At 47.4% G+C, this 17,370-nt stretch overlaps 1 protein-coding gene across 2 annotated transcripts; it reads right to left on the bottom strand.

Annotated features, from left to right (window-relative positions):
* Positions 1-209: 209 nt before the first annotated feature.
* CARNS1 (carnosine synthase 1) lies at positions 210-16,630 on the bottom strand. Of its 2 annotated transcripts, none has more exons than XM_056528914.1 (10): positions 16,189-16,630; positions 14,129-14,144; positions 13,637-13,889; positions 8,208-8,297; positions 7,652-8,118; positions 7,373-7,577; positions 6,672-6,757; positions 6,208-6,439; positions 2,951-3,234; positions 210-2,578 (listed from the first exon to the last, which is right to left on the bottom strand). In XM_056528914.1, the coding sequence occupies exons 2-10, from the start codon at positions 14,129-14,131 to the stop codon at positions 1,172-1,174; spliced, it is 3,027 nt and encodes a 1,008-aa protein (XP_056384889.1). In that variant the 5' UTR covers positions 14,132-14,144; positions 16,189-16,630; the 3' UTR covers positions 210-1,171. The 2 variants fall into 2 exon arrangements, with proteins under 2 accessions (XP_056384889.1, XP_056384891.1); XM_056528916.1 differs by lacking the exon at positions 16,189-16,630 and adding an exon at positions 14,254-14,340.
* Between the last annotated feature and the right edge of the window lie 740 nt (positions 16,631-17,370).

Here is a 17,370-nt window from a genome sequence, read left to right as displayed (position 1 = left end):
CATTATAAGTCTATGAGGACGTGACCCTGGATGAACATGGTTATGCCTCAAGTATTCAGAAAGTATGTGCACCCCCCCCCCCCCCCTGTCACTGCTGATGGCTGAATGGTATGAACGTATGAAAGTATGAACAACGATGTAGGAGGCTGAATGGAACAATATGTTGTCTTTGGGGCGTCTTTCTGACCTGTGATGTCACAAGCGTCAAGCAAGGTTTTATCCAACTTTTATTGTTTATAGAATATACTGTACATTTGTAGATTTAAAAATCGATCATAATTTTTTATATTTTACAGAATTTGTCATTAATGGGAAAAAAAAGAAAAATAAACATGAGGGGGTCTGACTCCTGGGACCACCGCCGATCAGTAGGATAGAAGTGGCAGAGCTGGCACGCGGCTCGGCTTAATGTGTGTCTGGTACATCTCAGCCCTGTTCTGATGACCGGTTGAGGTCCCAGGGGTCAGAGATACAGATCGGCCATATATGTTTTTCCCTTTGATTTGTTCATTCGTTCGATGAGGGGGAAGAAGCAAAACTTTCCAGAACAAATTGTTTGTAATTTCTCCTCCAGTTAGAACTTCTAGTATTTGACTTGACCCTAATAAATTTGCCCAAGATCATCTGGATCAGATTCATTTTTAAAAATACTGAAAACAGTAAAAATACATTTAATACATAAAATAATACCCAAAAAGTCACCGCCAACTAGACAAGTGGGAATAACTATTATATCCTGAATTTTTGTCTGAGGCAACAATCTCCCAGAAACCCTCAAGAATACTCAATACTTAGACCTGAAGAAGGTTTCCTGTCTATGGAATTTGCCATAGATATCTTTTGGGTGGGGTCTCACCTTTAGGACCTCCACTTTTTAGAGATCAGCGCCATTGGATCAGCCCTCCCCACATCTCCCGCGGTCTCAGTGGCGCTCAACTACCTCGCCATTGGAGCCAGGGCATCAAGCTTTGCCAAAAGTGCTGGCACACGGGTCAGGGACCAGGATGGGACCTCCACCTCTCAGATATTTATGGCCAAACTGGGTGTCGGGGAGGTAGTGCCATCGTAAAATTTATTGTTCGGGTGAAAATATGTTAAGAAGGAGACTGATCCCTATTTTCTTACAGTAGTCCTTATATTTGTTCCCACCGATCCTCCACTTTTTCCACCCTTAGACTTCATTCACTACCATCTTGGACTGGAACTCCCCAGTCAAATAACGCAATGGATATCTCTGAGAATCGAAGCCGAGCGCAGAGCACACCCCCAGAAGCCTCTCCCTGGCCTCCTTCTGGTTCTCCCCCTGACATGCCACATTGCAGTATGGTTCCTGATCCGGTTTGTGCACCGGGCAACCTTCGAGACGGTTGAATCTGATGTATCCCGCATTGTGCAGCTCGGACAATCTCTGTGGATTTGCTGTGCTGCCCAAAGCCTCCTCGTGAGATTCTCCTGTGCACATAATGCCAACTAGAACGGCACTCTCCTGGGCACCCTTCTCTGGTAACGCAGGCTCCAGCCCACAGGACAAGGCAAGGGCAACGAGCACCAGGTCAGTGCCGTAGATATGGCGAATCCAATCACGAAGATAAAATCCACCCATTCGGGGGTTAATCTCAAGCAATCGTGGACCGGATTCAGTCATTTTGAGTTCTACATTGAAAACCCCGGGGTACAGACCTAAAGCTCTACAACTGCGTGAAGCGGCCTGAACCAGCTGGCAACGCCGTTCTTGACTAAGTCGGGATGGAAGCGCTGCAGCGGTTTCAGTGAAACCAGGAAGTAGAGTCGGCCCATTGTCTGATACGTAAGCTGCCAAAAGACGGCCATTAAAACCCAGGACCAAATCCACATCGTGCTCTGAGCCGGTGATATACTCAGCCAGGAGAGGAGGAGGTGTCTGAACTGCAACCTTGACCGGTTCATCATCACTGCTTACTCCATTTGATAGTCCCACTTCAGGGACCGCCAGCTCCCTACTCTCTCCATTTCTTGGCTTACAGCCATTTTCTTTATGATGGACTCCACCGGCATCTATGGAGGAGTATTCATCATTCATTATAAGCTTAGACGCTTCGGGCTCTACCCCCATCTTTTTAACTAAGCTTCTACACTCCTCTGCATCCTGGACTAAGCGAACGCCAACAGCTCCTGCCCCAGATTCTGGCTTTAACACCAATGGGTATGAAAGGATTGACTCTGCCGCTTCTACCCCCCCTGTTCCAGGACCTAGAGGAAAGCAGGGAACGCCAAATGCCCCAGCGTATGGAAATGGTGGAGATGGAGCTGTCATGTTGAGGAGACACAGCTGGGTTTGGGTCTTGCGCTTGGCAAGTCTCACAGCATTCGGAGGAGGACCGGGAAGACCTAACATACGACACAATATGGCTGCCAGGATGGTGCACTCATCCCAAAATGCCATACACCCTGAAAGATGGAGACCTTTGTCCCTGACTATAGACAAGATGTTCTGAGCATGTTCCTCGTCACTACAGGAGCTATCGTCATAGTCATAATGGATGAAGGTGGTGACAAGGGATGAGGCAAAATGTCCCGGGTTTGACTCCACCATATGGATCTGTAAGAGAGACAGAAAATTAGTGCAAAACTTATGGAATTTCTATCATTCTGGTCATTTTATTGGGCCCTTAAGCAAAATACATACTGTATAATAATACATAATGGTATCAGTGCCCGATCTGTCACATCCTGCAACAGTGACATTATTTGGGGGGGGGGGGGTAAATTCGACAGAAGCTGCAATGGCGGCTCCTTAGGGGAACCTTCCACCCAAATGTGGACCCAGCCATAGAACTTGTGTTACCTGAGGATTCAGTCCAGTGCCCTACCCATGTGCCCTACCCTTGTACCTACGTATTAGAGTCCTGGACGGTTTGTGTAGATATATCAAGTCAACATAAGAGACCTTCAGATCTAGACGACCTCTTACCTTGATCCCGTAACTCTGCGCGGCCTGCCAGATGAACTTTTTGCTGATGCCACCGGCACCGATCATCAAGACATCTTTTCCTTCCATCACGTACGTCATAGAACGGCGAAGCATTGTTTCGATAAGAGGCCCAGACGCGGAGTCAACGCTGGTGGATTTCCCGGCTGCCAGGCTTCCGAGAACACATTCCTGGATCCCACAACTTTCCAGACATAGATCAGTGGTTACACCGAGAATGACGGGTGACACCATGTAGTCAACACAAGTAAGAAGCATATCCACACCTTGGGATCACAGAGGAGAAGGAGAAAATGAGTGTGTGGAGATCGCCTGGAAATATTACAGATGACAGCATACAGGGGTCCGGCCATAGCATTAGAGGGGGTCACTTAAATTTCTCCTGTTCTCTCCACAACACTTAACACTTTTCTGAGCCCACAACCCCTTTAACCACTTAAAGGGGTACTCCGCCCCTAAACATATCAAAGGATAGGGCATAAGATGTCTGATCACAGGGGTCCTGCCCCTGGGGACCCCCGTGATCTCAGCTGCGGCACCCCAGACATCCGGTGCACAGAGTGAACTTCCCTCCACGCCGGATGACTGGTGTTGTGGGGTGGAGGCTTGTGATGTCACGGTCACGCCCCCTCAATTCAAGTCTATGGGAGGGGGCGTGATGGCCATCACGCCCACTCCCATAGACTTTCATTGAGGGGCATGGCCGTGACGTCACGAGCCTCTAGCGCTGCACCCGACACTCTAAAGAGTCTAAACGAACGCTGGGTGCAGCAGGGAGATGGTGGGACCAGCCAACGGCGGGACCTCCGCAATCACACATCCTGTCCCCAATTCTTTGGATAGGGGATAAGATGTCTAGAGGCGGAGTACCCCTTTAAGGACACAGTGGGTTTTGGTCTTGTCGCCTTCATTTTTGCCATTTTGATTTTTCCTCCTTGACTTAACTCTTGTATTTCTTGTTTTTGCATAACCAATTGGATTTTTACTTCTTTAATTTTATCATTTAATATATGGCTCAACCAATTTGTGGGGAGAAATTAAAACAAAACAACAACAAATAAACGCAATTTTGCTAATTTTGTGGGTCATGTTTTTACGATATCAATGATGCGTTCTCTTTATTCTATAGGTCCATACGATTGCAACAATACCCAGTTTATATAGGTTTTGTTTAAATTTTATTTTTTATTCCCTTTTCGTAAGAACCTAAAATGCTCCTCTTCTGACCCCTATAATGTTCTTATTTTTCCGTATACGCGGCTGTATAAGGGCTCATTTTTTGCGCCGTGATCTGTAGTTTTTATCCATGTTTTGCTTTTATGGGACTTTTTATAATTTTTTTCTCATATATGATTTGACCATAAATCAGCATTTCTGGACTTTAGTATTTTTTTGACATTTACACTGTTCACCGCACGGTTAAATTTACATTCTATTTTAATAGTTTGGACAATTCCACATGCAGCAATATGAAATTTTTTATTTTTTTTTCAAAATTTTCTTAATTTGTAATATGGGAAAAGGAGTGACAAAAAAATTTAGGGGAGAGGTTTATATATCATTATAAAAAAATGTTCAGTTTTTTTACACTTTATAGGTCTCCATAAGGGACTATTATATACAAGCCTTAGATTGCATTCCCTACAGTGATGTGCTAAAGGATTGTACAGTGATATCGGCGCTCTACTAGTACAGTCTGCCTGAGGCAGACTATATTAGAGGAGTGATGGTAAGGATCAGACCTTCAGCTGCCATTTTGCTCATCGGACCCCTGGAATCATGTAGTGGGGGGTCGGTGAGCTCCCCTGAACCCACAAGCACCTTCATTTTCCTTAAATTCTTTGCCATTAACCCTTTAAATGCGGTGATTGATGCTGATCACAGCATCTAAAAGGTTAATTGCAGACATCACACCAATGTCCGCCATTGACTGTAAGTGAGTGCTCCTGATAGCAGCTGTCACTCACGTTTTATGAAGCGAGCACAGCATCTACACTCGCTTCATAGACAGTAAACACTCCACTGTGTTCACTAGGGGTTAAATTATAGTCTGAACAGAAATGTGCGATAACACAGTCGGGAAGCCCACACACGGGAGTAAGTCAGGAGGTCCAAACACAGGAGTAAGTCAGGAGGCCCCCACACGGGAGTAAGTCAGGAGGTCCACACACAGGAGTAAGTCAGGAGGCCCACACACAGGAGTAAGTCAGGAGGCCCACACACAGGAGTAAGTCAGGAGGTCCAAACACAGGAGTAAGTCAGGAGGCCCCCACACAGGAGTAAGTCAGGAGGCCCACACACAGGAGTAAGTCAGGAGGTCCACACACGGGAGTTAGTCAGGAGGCCCACACACAGGAGTAAGTCAGGAGGCCCCCACACAGGAGTAAGTCACGAGGTCCACACACAGGAGTAAGTCAGGAGGCCCACACACAGGAGTAAGTCAGGAGGTACACACACAGGAGTAAGTCAGGAAGCCCCCACACAGGAGTAAGTCAAGAGGTCCACACACAGGAGTAAGTCAGGAGGCCCACACACGGGAGTAAGTCAGGAGGCCCACACACGGGAGTAAGTCAGGAGGTCCACACACAGGAGTAAGTCAGGAGGTACACACACAGGAGTAAGTCAGGAGGTCCACACATAGGAGTAAGTCAGGAGGTCCACACATAGGAGTAAGTCAGGAGGCCCACACACAGGAGTAAGTCAGGAGGTCCACACATAGGAGTAAGTCAGGAGGCCCCCACACAGGAGTAAGTCAGGAGGCCCACACACAGGAGTAAGTCAGGAGGTCCACACATAGGAGTAAGTCAGGAGGTCCACACATAGGAGTAAGTCAGGAGGCCCACACACAGGAGTAAGTCAGGAGGCCCACACATAGGAGTAAGTCAGGAGGCCCACACACAGGAGTAAGTCAGGAGGCCCACACACAGGAGTAAGTCAGGAGGTCCACACATAGGAGTAAGTCAGGAGGCCCACACACAGGAGTAAGTCAGGAGGCCCACACATAGGAGTAAGTCAGGAGGCCCCCACACAGGAGTAAGTCAGGAGGCCCACACACAGGAGTAAGTCAGGAGGTCCACACACAGGAGTAAGTCAGGAGGCCCACACACAGGAGTAATATCGTCAGGTTAGGTTGACTTTTCGCTAATGTGTCTGGGGGCCTTAATCTCACCCATAATTTAATTTCCTATTAGCAAAGCTAAACATGTTTATATGTTACTTGGCGTAAGTGGGAGCCGTACCGAGGACATCAGTTTGCACCTTGTTCCCTCCCCTTTCTTTAGAGCTCATTTTTTTCTCTTCCTCCATTATCACTTTCATCGCCTTTTCTGAGGCTTCTTTGATTTGGACCCATATGTTTCTTTTCTGATTCTTATCCAACACTCCCCATAACTCTAATGTGGTGTCCAAGGACTGAGGGAGTGTGACCCGATGACAGAGAGGCTTCTCTGCCCGGCCGACCATACATACCACCTGCAAAAGAGGCATCATAGATCTTATGGATTACATAAAATACAATACAGATCAACACAAAATGATTAAAACAATCACTGGTGAACATACACTATATGCTCGAAAAACATCTGGGACAGTGATGTCTTATTATAAAATCTAAACTCTTCTCTTCAGGGGCTCAGGATAGGGGGATTGAAGATTGGGGGGGGGGGGGGTACAAGCCCCTGGAGTATGGGGGCAGCCCCGTTACCTTGCTTAGGATTGGTTGGTCTCCGCGAGATCGGCAGACAACGGCACAGAGACGGATCGTCAGCTCTGGGGGGCGCACGGAGCAGCCTGGGGGGTGGGGCAGAGACAGTAATACAGGAAGAGAGAGAGGGAGAAGGAGGAAGGCAGAAGTCGAAGAAAGTGGAGAATGAAAGAAGCACAGATGAAAGAAAGAGAGAGAAAGATAGAGAGAAAGAACTGACCCTCCTTCAATACAGACACAATCAAATCTGACAGTTTCGTATATCAGGGACACGAGGAGAGAATCCTCGAAATGTCAAGAAGCTGCTGTCCAGCGCTGGAAAAAATCAACCGTAAAAAAAAATCCCACCATGTTTTCTCCAGCCCCGGAGGCAGGTGTAGTTATTGAGTAAGGGCCCAGTGTAATATAGAGGAGGTAAAAGGGAAAGTTTGACAGGGTATGCAATAAGAGAGGAACATGTTTAATAAAGAACATGAAAAAATACGGACTGAATATGAAGCAAGAAACTGAGGGACGATGAGATGTATAGATGAGAAAGTGCACGAAAAATAGAAGATAACCAAAAAGTAAGTGGACAGAAAAAAGAATGGGAGGGAAGAGACAGAAGGAAGGTGGTGTCGGGAGAGGAGTCTACAGAGTATCACTCTCTCCTGGCCCCCCTCCCATACAGAGTATTCTCCCCTTTATATCCCCATACTTACGTGGTATACAGGCGGGCGGCGGTGATGGCTTGATCCTACGTGGGGGCACGCTCGTCACAAAGCCCTCAAGCATTACTGCTTGTCCTTGTGGGAGCTCCGAAAGAAGCCCCACGACCACGTCTGACACCTGGACAGTGTCTTCAGAAGAATAGAAGCTGGTGGTTGGAGAACGGCCGGGATATGGCCAAAAGGTCTTCAAAACCACCTGAAGGGAAATGAAAAAGTGAGTAAAAAACAAACTCAAAAACCAACAGATCGAAGAGAGAAATTTGTGATTACCTTCTGATGGCCCTTCATCCTGTGAGACGAAAGAAACACCGAGACTTCTTGGCGAATCGTCTCTTCTCGTCCATCTTTTTGATAAAGCTCCACCACCCTTGTACTTTGGGCTTTTGCAGTATATTTCCCCCAAGATCCCAACTGGTAGGAATTACTAAGAAGCAGGGCAGGCGTAAGAGGTAGTTCCTTAGTATCCAGGAGGATTCGAACACCCAAGGTATTGGCCAGGAGACGGGAAAGTTGTGGAGATCCCCCCATTGGACAATCCCACTGCTCTCCCACCAGGAACTGAGGACCTCCCAACCAGGAGAGGTAAGTGACACGTCGAGGAGGAGAAAAAGTGTCCAAGTAAGTGCGACCCCCCAGATCAAAAGTCACAGCCTGTTTGACAAATAGAGGGACTGTGGTGGCTGAAGATGGTGGAGCTGGGCAGAACCATGAGGTGGAAAGACAAAGTAGTATTTTTCCTAAAAATAAAAAAAAAAATGCACTCAATGAGACAGATTTTACTTTATTTTTAGTTGTTTTTTAAACCGAAACCACTCTTGTGCCTTACCAGGACATTGTCTCGCACCCTCAAGCAGAATGGACATAGCAAAGCTGGGGGCTCCGAAGACACAGATGGTTGTGGTATCCATGGTATGACCTGACAAATCACAAAATATTCTATTATTTCTTGGTATTTTCATTCATCCTTATTCAGGAATCTTCAATACATCTCAAAATTAATGGTAAATAGAAGAGGCCATGACTGCTGGGGGTACATGATGTGAGACTCTCATAATCATCAGGACGAGAGGGAGATGACACTCCCTGGAGGACCTCAGTGTCTCATTGCTGTACTAACATATGGACATTGATTAGTCAAGATCGGCGTCATAGACATATGAGGCCACTGTGCACAGAGCTTATAGCCTACCCCAACCTGCTGAAGATTCCCAAGACTTTGTGGACTTCCACCTCTGTACAGTCTCCATGCGGACGCTCCTCCGGTGCAGAGAGAGTATGGACCTCATACACTTATGATGGCAAAACCCAATTTCGTCTGGATGGGCCAATCATCTCATGTATGGGCTTCTCGCGTATTGGGCTTTCCCACTATCATATCAGACTATGTTGGGGGACAGAAGATTTGGGCATGTCGAATTTCATCTGTTCTATTCTTTTGTTCTTGGACAGATAGGCATCAGCTTACCCCCCACTTTCATTTTTTCTATCCAGAACTCGTAAGCATTCAGCTGAACTTAGCTGAGTGTTCATGTGTATGGGCAGATCACTGATCAGAGTGTTCATGTGTATGGGCAGATCACTGAGCAGAGTGTTCAGGTGTATGGGCAGATCACTGAGCAGAGTGTTCAGGTGTATGGGCAGATCACTGAGCAGAGTGCTCATGTGTATGGACAGATCACTGAGCAGAGTGTTCATGTGTATGGGTAGATCACTGATCAGAGTGTTCAGGTGTATGGGCAGATCACTGATCAGAGTGTTCAGGTGTATGGGCAGATCACTGAGCAGAGTGCTCATGTGTATGGACAGATCACTGAGCAGAGTGTTCATGTGTATGGGCAGATCACTGAGCAGAGTGTTCATGTGTATGGGCAGATCACTGAGCAGAGTGTTCATGTGTATGGGCAGATCACTGAGCAGAGTGTTCAGGTGTATGGGCAGATCACTGAGCAGGGTGTTTGTGTGTATGGGCAGATCACTGAGCAGAGTGTTCATGTGTATGGACAGATCACTGAGCAGGGTGTTTGTGTGTATGGGCAGATCACTGAGCAGAGTGTTCAGGTGTATGGGCAGATCACTGAGCAGAGTGCTCATGTGTATGGGCAGATCACTGAGCAGAGTGTTCATGTGTATGGGCAGATCACTGAGCAGAGTGTTCATGTGTATGGGCAGATCACTGAGCAGAGTATTCATGTGTATGGGCAGATCACTGAGCAGAGTGTTCAGGTGTGTATATGCATATTGGGAGATATCATTGTTGAATGTTCAGTCTACAGCTACTGACAGTGTGTGGCTAGCTTAAAGGGGTTGTCTCACAAGGCCAAATAGGTCTTAAGTACTGCATTATGGGAAATGAAACACAGTATAAGTGTACAAGTGTATTTGCCAATGTCCTGTTATAAAGATCTGTAGACTATCTGATCACCCTTTGATAACCTGCTGAACCTATAAGGTGGTTGCACATGCTCAGTTCAACTGCAAAACCTAGTGTGCCCCAGAAGTATTAGTGTTGGGGGAGTGTGGGAAAGTGTGCGCTCTGTTGCCTGGCAACCACAGGGTTACAGTTCACTGAGAAAACCTGAAGTGATCAGATCCATCGGGGAGAAGATGAGTCCAGGGATGTAATTCGCTTTAAACAGTACGTGTGTCCTCCTTGACATACATGTATGTGCTACACATCTGATTTTACCACCTTTATTTTGTGGAACAACCCCTTTAAGACCCCGGAGGGCCCTCACCTGCTGCGGGGTCTGACGTCTCCAGTCTCTGATGTCACTATAAATGGTCTCATTTGAGGGATCAGTTGTGGAACAAACTTATTACATTCCACGTATTTAACTCTTTGTACTTTCCTCTCGGACCATTATGAGTGATTTTCAGGCAGGAGACTCCTTTAAGGTCCTTGGAGTAGATTCACACTACATTTGCAGGATCCTATGTATCCCCAGAAAGAACATACATCAAACTATGACAGAGACATCTAGTAAAGCCCGTATAATGTGCGAAGACTACGGGTGTGAGATGCCAGTGCAGGCGACGAGCTGTCACTATACGAGCTCTTTTATGTGGGTCCTTAGTCTTGTTGGCTGTGTCGTGTGTGTCGTACTGTTTGCATATGTGACGGTGGCGTCTTATGAAGATCCCCTATCTTATTCACACCCAGTATAATCTCATCCAGCCAGGCTGGGTGGCTCAGGATGTATAAGCGTTCGTGGAGCTTGTACAGAGGTGGAGCAGGGCAGCGCGCCCACAGTCACCGCCGCCATCCCTATAATCAGGAGGTCCCCACAGTCACCATCCCTATAATCAGGAGGTGCAGGACAGGAGGTCCCCACAGTCACCATCCCTATAATCAGGAGGTGCAGGACAGGAGGTCCCCACAATCACCATCCCTATAATCAGGAGGTGCAGGACAGGAGGTCCCCACAGTCACCATAACTGTAATCAGGAGGTGCAGGACAGGAGGTCCCCACAGTCACCATAACTGTAATCAGGAGGTGCAGGACAGGAGGTCCCCACAGTCACCATCCCTATAATCAGGAGGTCCCCACAGTCAGCATCCCTATAATCAGGAGGTGCAGGACAGGAGGTCCCCACAGTCACCATCCCTATAATCTGGAGGTGCAGGACAGGAGGTCCCCACAGTCACCATCCCTATAATCAGGAGGTCCCCACAATCACCATCCCTATAATCAGGAGGTGCAGGACAGGAGGTCCCCACAGTCACCATCCCTATAATCAGGAGGTGCAGGACAGGAGGTCCCCACAGTCACCATCCCTATAATCAGGAGGTGCAGGACAGGAGGTCCCCACAGTCACCATCCCTATAATCAGGAGGTGCAGGACAGGAGGTCCCCACAGTCACCATCCCTATAATCAGGAGGTGCAGGACAGGAGGTCCCCACAGTCACCATCCCTATAATCAGGAGGTGCAGGACAGGAGGTCCCCACAGTCACCATCCCTATAATCAGGAGGTGCAGGACAGGAGGTCCCCACAGTCACCATCCCTATAATCAGGAGGTCCCCACAGTCACCATCCCTATAATCAGGAGGTGCAGGACAGGAGGTCCCCACAGTCACAATCCCTATAATCAGGAGGTGCAGGACAGGAGGTCCCCACAGTCACCATCCCTATAATCAGGAGGTCCCCACAGTCACCATCCCTATAATCAGGAGGTGCAGGACAGGAGGTCCCCACAGTCACTATCCCTATAATCAGGAGGTGCAGGACAGGAGGTCCCCACAGTCACCATCCCTATAATCAGGAGGTGCAGGACAGGAGGTCCCCACAGTCACCATCCCTATAATCAGGAGGTGCAGGACAGGAGGTCCCCACAGTCACCATCCCTATAATCAGGAGGTGCAGGACAGGAGGTCCCCACAGTCACCATCCCTATAATCTGGAGGTGCAGGACAGGAGGTCCCCACAGTCACCATCCCTATAATCAGGAGGTGCAGGACAGGAGGTCCCCACAGTCACCATCCCTATAATCAGGAGGTGCAGGACAGGAGGTCCCCACAGTCACCATCCCTATAATCAGGAGGTGCAGGACAGGAGGTCCCCACAGTCACCATCCCTATAATCAGGAGGTGCAGGACAGGAGGTCCCCCCAGTCACCATAACTGTAATCAGGAGGTGCAGGACAGGAGGTCCCCACAGTCACCATAACTGTAATCAGGAGGTGCAGGACAGTAGGTCCCCACAGTCACCATCCCTATAATCAGGAGGTGCAGGACAGGAGGTCCCCACAGTCACCATAACTGTAATCAGGAGGTGCAGGACAGGAGGTCCCCACAGTCACCATCCCTATAATCAGGAGGTGCAGGACAGGAGGTCCCCACAGTCACCATCCCTATAATCAGGAGGTGCAGGACAGGAGGTCCCCACAGTCACCATCCTTATAATCTGGAGGTGCAGGACAGGAGGTCCCCACAATCACCATCCCTATAATCAGGAGGTGCAGGACAGGAGGTCCCCACAGTCACCATCCCTATAATCAGGAGGTGCAGGACAGGAGGTCCCCACAGTCACCATAACTGTAATCAGGAGGTGCAGGACAGGAGGTCCCCACAGTCACCATAACTGTAATCAGGAGGTGCAGGACAGGAGGTCCCCACAGTCACCATCCCTATAATCAGGAGGTGCAGGACAGGAGGTCCCCACAGTCACCATAACTGTAATCAGGAGGTGCAGGACAGGAGGTCCCCACAGTCACCATCCCTATAATCAGGAGGTGCAGGACAGGAGGTCCCCACAGTCACCATCCCTATAATCAGGAGGTGCAGGACAGGAGGTCCCCACAGTCACCATCCCTATAATCAGGAGGTGCAGGACAGGAGGTCCCCACAGTCACCATCCCTATAATCAGGAGGTGCAGGACAGGAGGTCCCCACAGCCCCCATCCCTATAATCTGGAGGTGCAGGACAGGAGGTCCCCACAGTCACCATCCCTATAATCAGGAGGTGCAGGACAGGAGGTCCCCACAGTCACCATCCCTATAATCTGGAGGTGCAGGACAGGAGGTCCCCACAGTCACCATCCCTATAATCTGGAGGTGCAGGACAGGAGGTCCCCACAGTCACCATCCCTATAATCTGGAGGTGCAGGACAGGAGGTCCCCACAGTCCCCACCGCCATCCCTGTAATCAGATGGTGCAGGACAAAAGTTCCACACAGCAGCTAATGCTACAGATGCTTTATGAATATTGGGGCAGTGCAGTTCCTATTGCCTCATGTGCTCAAATGGCAGATCCAGTCACTTCAAGGGCATTTGAGGCAATCAGCCACATCTTGTGGACACTTAAAGCCATCGCCCCCACACTGTAGGCAACTGTACAATCGGTCCCACTCTTTGGCCACTTGAAGTCATTGGCTCTGTCCTGTGGGCACTCAAGGCAATCGGCCCCATTCTGCAGGTACTTTAGGCAATCTGTCCCATCCTATGGGCACATGAGGTGTTTGGCTCCGCTCTGAGGGCACTTGAAGTACACTATGTGACACTATCCAACATATTCCCTAAGCTTTTAGGACTCAATACAAAATTGAGTCCCCATGAGCCTTTTAGCGGTGCTCCCAGTGATAGGTAGACGTCAGTCAGAGGCTCCTGTTTTATGGCTGTTCTGGCTAGGCACAGGGAGATACATTAATACAGCTCTTTAGTAACACTAATACACTATAAAGAGTCAAATCGTGATAGGGAAGCATGGAGTAAATACGTGGCCCCACTCACTGACGGATGCTCTTGGCTTCTCTTACCTGTACGTGGTTGTTTGCTCCTGTCTTCTGTCTCGGGAAGTCCAGCATTGATCAGAACCTTCTGCAGATCCTCGTAGCTTTCTATAACATTTTCGTTTGGTTGCACTTCATTCTCCCCATTATTCTTTCCTTGTGGTGTTTCTGTGGAATGACTCATTCCCCAAGGAGGGGTAGCCCCAGGTACCCAAACCTCACTTAAGTCTCCATCTTTGGAGTACATAGGATGATCCAATATGAGCTGGTCAAGAGACAGCTGGGGAACCAGGGTGAGCAAACAAAAGAGCGGAGGGAAGGTAAAATGAGACAGCAAGGGTGAGAGAAGTATCAAGACACATATACAAGACAGATGACTTGTTAGATCCTTCTGAAAAGCTTTTATGTCTAGTAAGATGACAACATAACACTAAGAGCTAATCAGCTTAAGACGAGAAAGACGGATACTCAACACAAAGTCAGTGACAAGGAGCAAGGAGGCCGGGAGACTCTACTCACCATCCTGAAGCTTCTCCTGAAAGTCAAAGAAATGTTAAAGGTTAGTGGAACTGGATATAAACATTGCAATTTCAAAAGCTCTGTAGGAGGATTTTGACCCCCCCCCCAAAAAAAATTCTCTTTACTTTCAGGCAGATAAGTATGTAAATGTCTTCTCTTTTGCTGTCTACTGGACTGAATGTTGCTGGGGCCCTTGTCTCTTGGGGGCCCCTCTAGAAAATGAGTCCTGGGCAGTTTGTCAGTTTGTTACCCGCCTATAAATGCCATGAATATGTCTCAACGTCATCACACTGTGTCCTCTACAACATGTCATCCGACTGGTCACGCAGTATAGACGACGTTTCAGGGCACGGAGCTACATTTTACCATTTTCAAGCACATGAGTTTATTTTTAACATTTTGAACTGATAGAAAGTGATCACTAAGGGTCAGAAATCCTCTTGAATCCTTATAGACCACTTCAATATGATCTACAGCCGCAAGTAAATTCAATTTAACTGAATCCGGAAAATCCCGGAGACCCCACAGAGACCTAATTGGATTACAGATCTGGCACAGCCATGATGCTAATGTGAACACAGCTATAGTTGTACAGTACTATGCTCATATTGGACTCGACATCCAACCATTCAAAGAGAAAACAACTACTATCGATTATTTATGAGCAGTGATAAAAACCGTCAGCACCTCGATGTAATGCAAGATAAGCTCCTCAAAAGTGAACGAGGAAAACTCAAAATCAGCAGCTCGGAGGGCTTCTCAATACATTAAGTTTCCTATTCAGGATAGTGGAGTGTGTGGAGCCAGCAATTCCTGCCATTTGGCAGTCACTAAGTCTACTGAGATGTCTACGGTGACGGATTAATACCTATAAATAATTGCAATGTCTACAGAGCAAGAAAAGGGAAGTAAATCCCAGAATACACATCACAGAAACAGTACAGGAATATAAGAGAGCGCATACTCAACAAATGCAACAGGAACACTCTGGGATTTGTAGACGCAAACATTTCCCTTAATGTGCTGCACCATAAAGTATCTCTATTTTATCTCCCGTATTATACTGTGGTCGCCTACTACTCATACGTGCACACGTAGGGACCCCGATAGTACCGTCATACACCCAACTAAATGCACATAATACAGAATGTCTTTATTAGCTCCTGTATTATACCGCGGTCACCTACTACTCATACGTGCACACGTAGGGACCCCGATAGTGTCATCATACACCCAACTGAATGCACACAATACAGAATGTCTTTATTAGCTCCGGTATTATACCGTGCACACATAAGGACCCCGATAGTACCGTCATACCCCCAACTAATTGCACACAATACAGAATGTCTATATTAGCTCCGGTATTATACCACGGTCGCCTACTACTCATACGTGCACACGTAGGGACCCCGATAGTGTCATCATACACCCAACTGAATGCACACAATACAGAATGTCTTTATTAGCTCCGGTATTATACTGTGCACACATAAGGACCCCGATAGTACCGTCATACCCCCAACTAAATGCACACAATACAGAATGTCTATATTAGCTCCGGTATTATACCACGGTCGCCTACTACTCATACGTGCACACATAAGGACCCCGATAGTGTCATCATACATCCCACCACATGCAAATGATATCACACCATAAAAAATCTCTATATTAGATCCTGTATTATACCATGGTCACCTACTGCTCATACATACACACATAAGGACCCCAAAGTACCATCATACACCCCACTGAGTGCAAATGATACTGCACTATAAGGAATATCTACATCGTATCCTGTATTATACTGGGGTCACCTACTACCTATATAAACACACTTGGGGACCCCGATAGTCTCGTCATATACCCCACTGAATGCAAACAATACCGCACCACTTTCCAGCTACCTGATAATGTTAGAACATTCCTTACGTATAAAATGTCACCAGGTTATAAAACACCGAAAACTATGAAGATTGTTATAAAAATACGAGAAAAACACAACAGAGACAGACGGGAGATTCCTGAGGAGGTTGTATAGAAGTAGAAGTCCTCACCTCTAAGTGTCCTCGCAGCAATAACGCCAGGTATAGGGAGACCTCTCCAGAGAGACAGGCACAAAGAGAGCTCCTGGGGATTAGAGCGTCTCTTTAAATCCTGCTCCCCCGCATGCTCCCTCCCTGTTAGGCTTTACTTGAGCTGCTCCCAGCTGTCACTCAGCCAGGGCCATATCAGCGGGTCAACAGCACAGCCGTGCCCATCAATCATAGGGCTGTGATATGGGGAACTTATTCCATTACACCCAGAGCTGCACTCTGCTCTGCTATTCCTGTACAAAACACACAAGCCCAGCTGTTGGTACAGTAAGAGGCCCCCATTCATGCCGCCCTCCCGCCTCTCCTGGACGACTAAGTGGAGATAATGGAATCAGCAAAATCCCCGACGCATCTGGGATCTCATTCCTTTTCTTTAAATTGAAAAAACTAATATAAAAATAAGCTAGAATTCCAGTGTTTTTGTAAAGTTCTGGGAGGCCCCTTTATTGATTGTATGAATGTCCTTATCTGCGTTATAGTGCACACGCCCCGTACCATGCTACTCCTGGTATGAGATCGCGTTCTGGCAGTCTCGTGATTTGCGCGGCCCACATCTTGTCCTTTGTGTTCTGAACAAACACACCAAGCATTGAGGACTCTTTTCTCCGGCTTCTGTGTTGATGTCACCATCACATTCCCGACTATTATATGCAAAACAGGCCGGTCGCCCCTTTACACGGACACCACATAACATAAAGGGGCTCTGTGCGCTCCTCTGAGGGCCCTTTCATGCCTCGGGTTGTGTTTACATGTTTATTTCTGGACGACATTAATAACTCGATAAAGAAAAATACAAAACTTCTCAACCTACAAAAATGTTACTTTACGTCAATTCTGGTGCATTGTACGGAAGATTGATGGAAAATGGAGCCTAAGACTGGAAACAGATATGAGCGTTCTGGCCCAGTCACCGGTATAATGACCATCATAGATCCAGACCTGTATGATGGATCCAGATCCATATTATAGATCCCTATTAATATAATACATCCCTGTCCTTGTGATAGATCCTTATTAATATAAAAGATCCCTATCCTTGTAATAGATCCTTATTAATATAATAGATCCCTATTCATATGATAGATCCCCATTAATATAAAAGATCCCTATCCTTGTGATAGATCCTTATTAATATAATAGATC

This window comes from Hyla sarda, chromosome 7 (assembly GCF_029499605.1).
Source record: "Hyla sarda isolate aHylSar1 chromosome 7, aHylSar1.hap1, whole genome shotgun sequence".
Classification (NCBI taxonomy): Eukaryota; Metazoa; Chordata; class Amphibia; order Anura; family Hylidae; genus Hyla; species Hyla sarda.
This window is presented reverse-complemented; position numbering and strand designations above follow the sequence as displayed.

Excerpts from the sequence above, each read along its gene's own strand:
- CARNS1 (XM_056528914.1), bottom strand. Across the intron at positions 8,119-8,207 it reads GGGTGCGAGACAATGTCCTG|GAAAAATACTACTTTGTCTT; the intron begins GTAAGGCACAAG and ends TTTTATTTTTAG. Across the intron at positions 6,440-6,671 it reads ACCAACCAATCCTAAGCAAG|GTGGTATGTATGGTCGGCCG; the intron begins GTAACGGGGCTG and ends CCTCTTTTGCAG.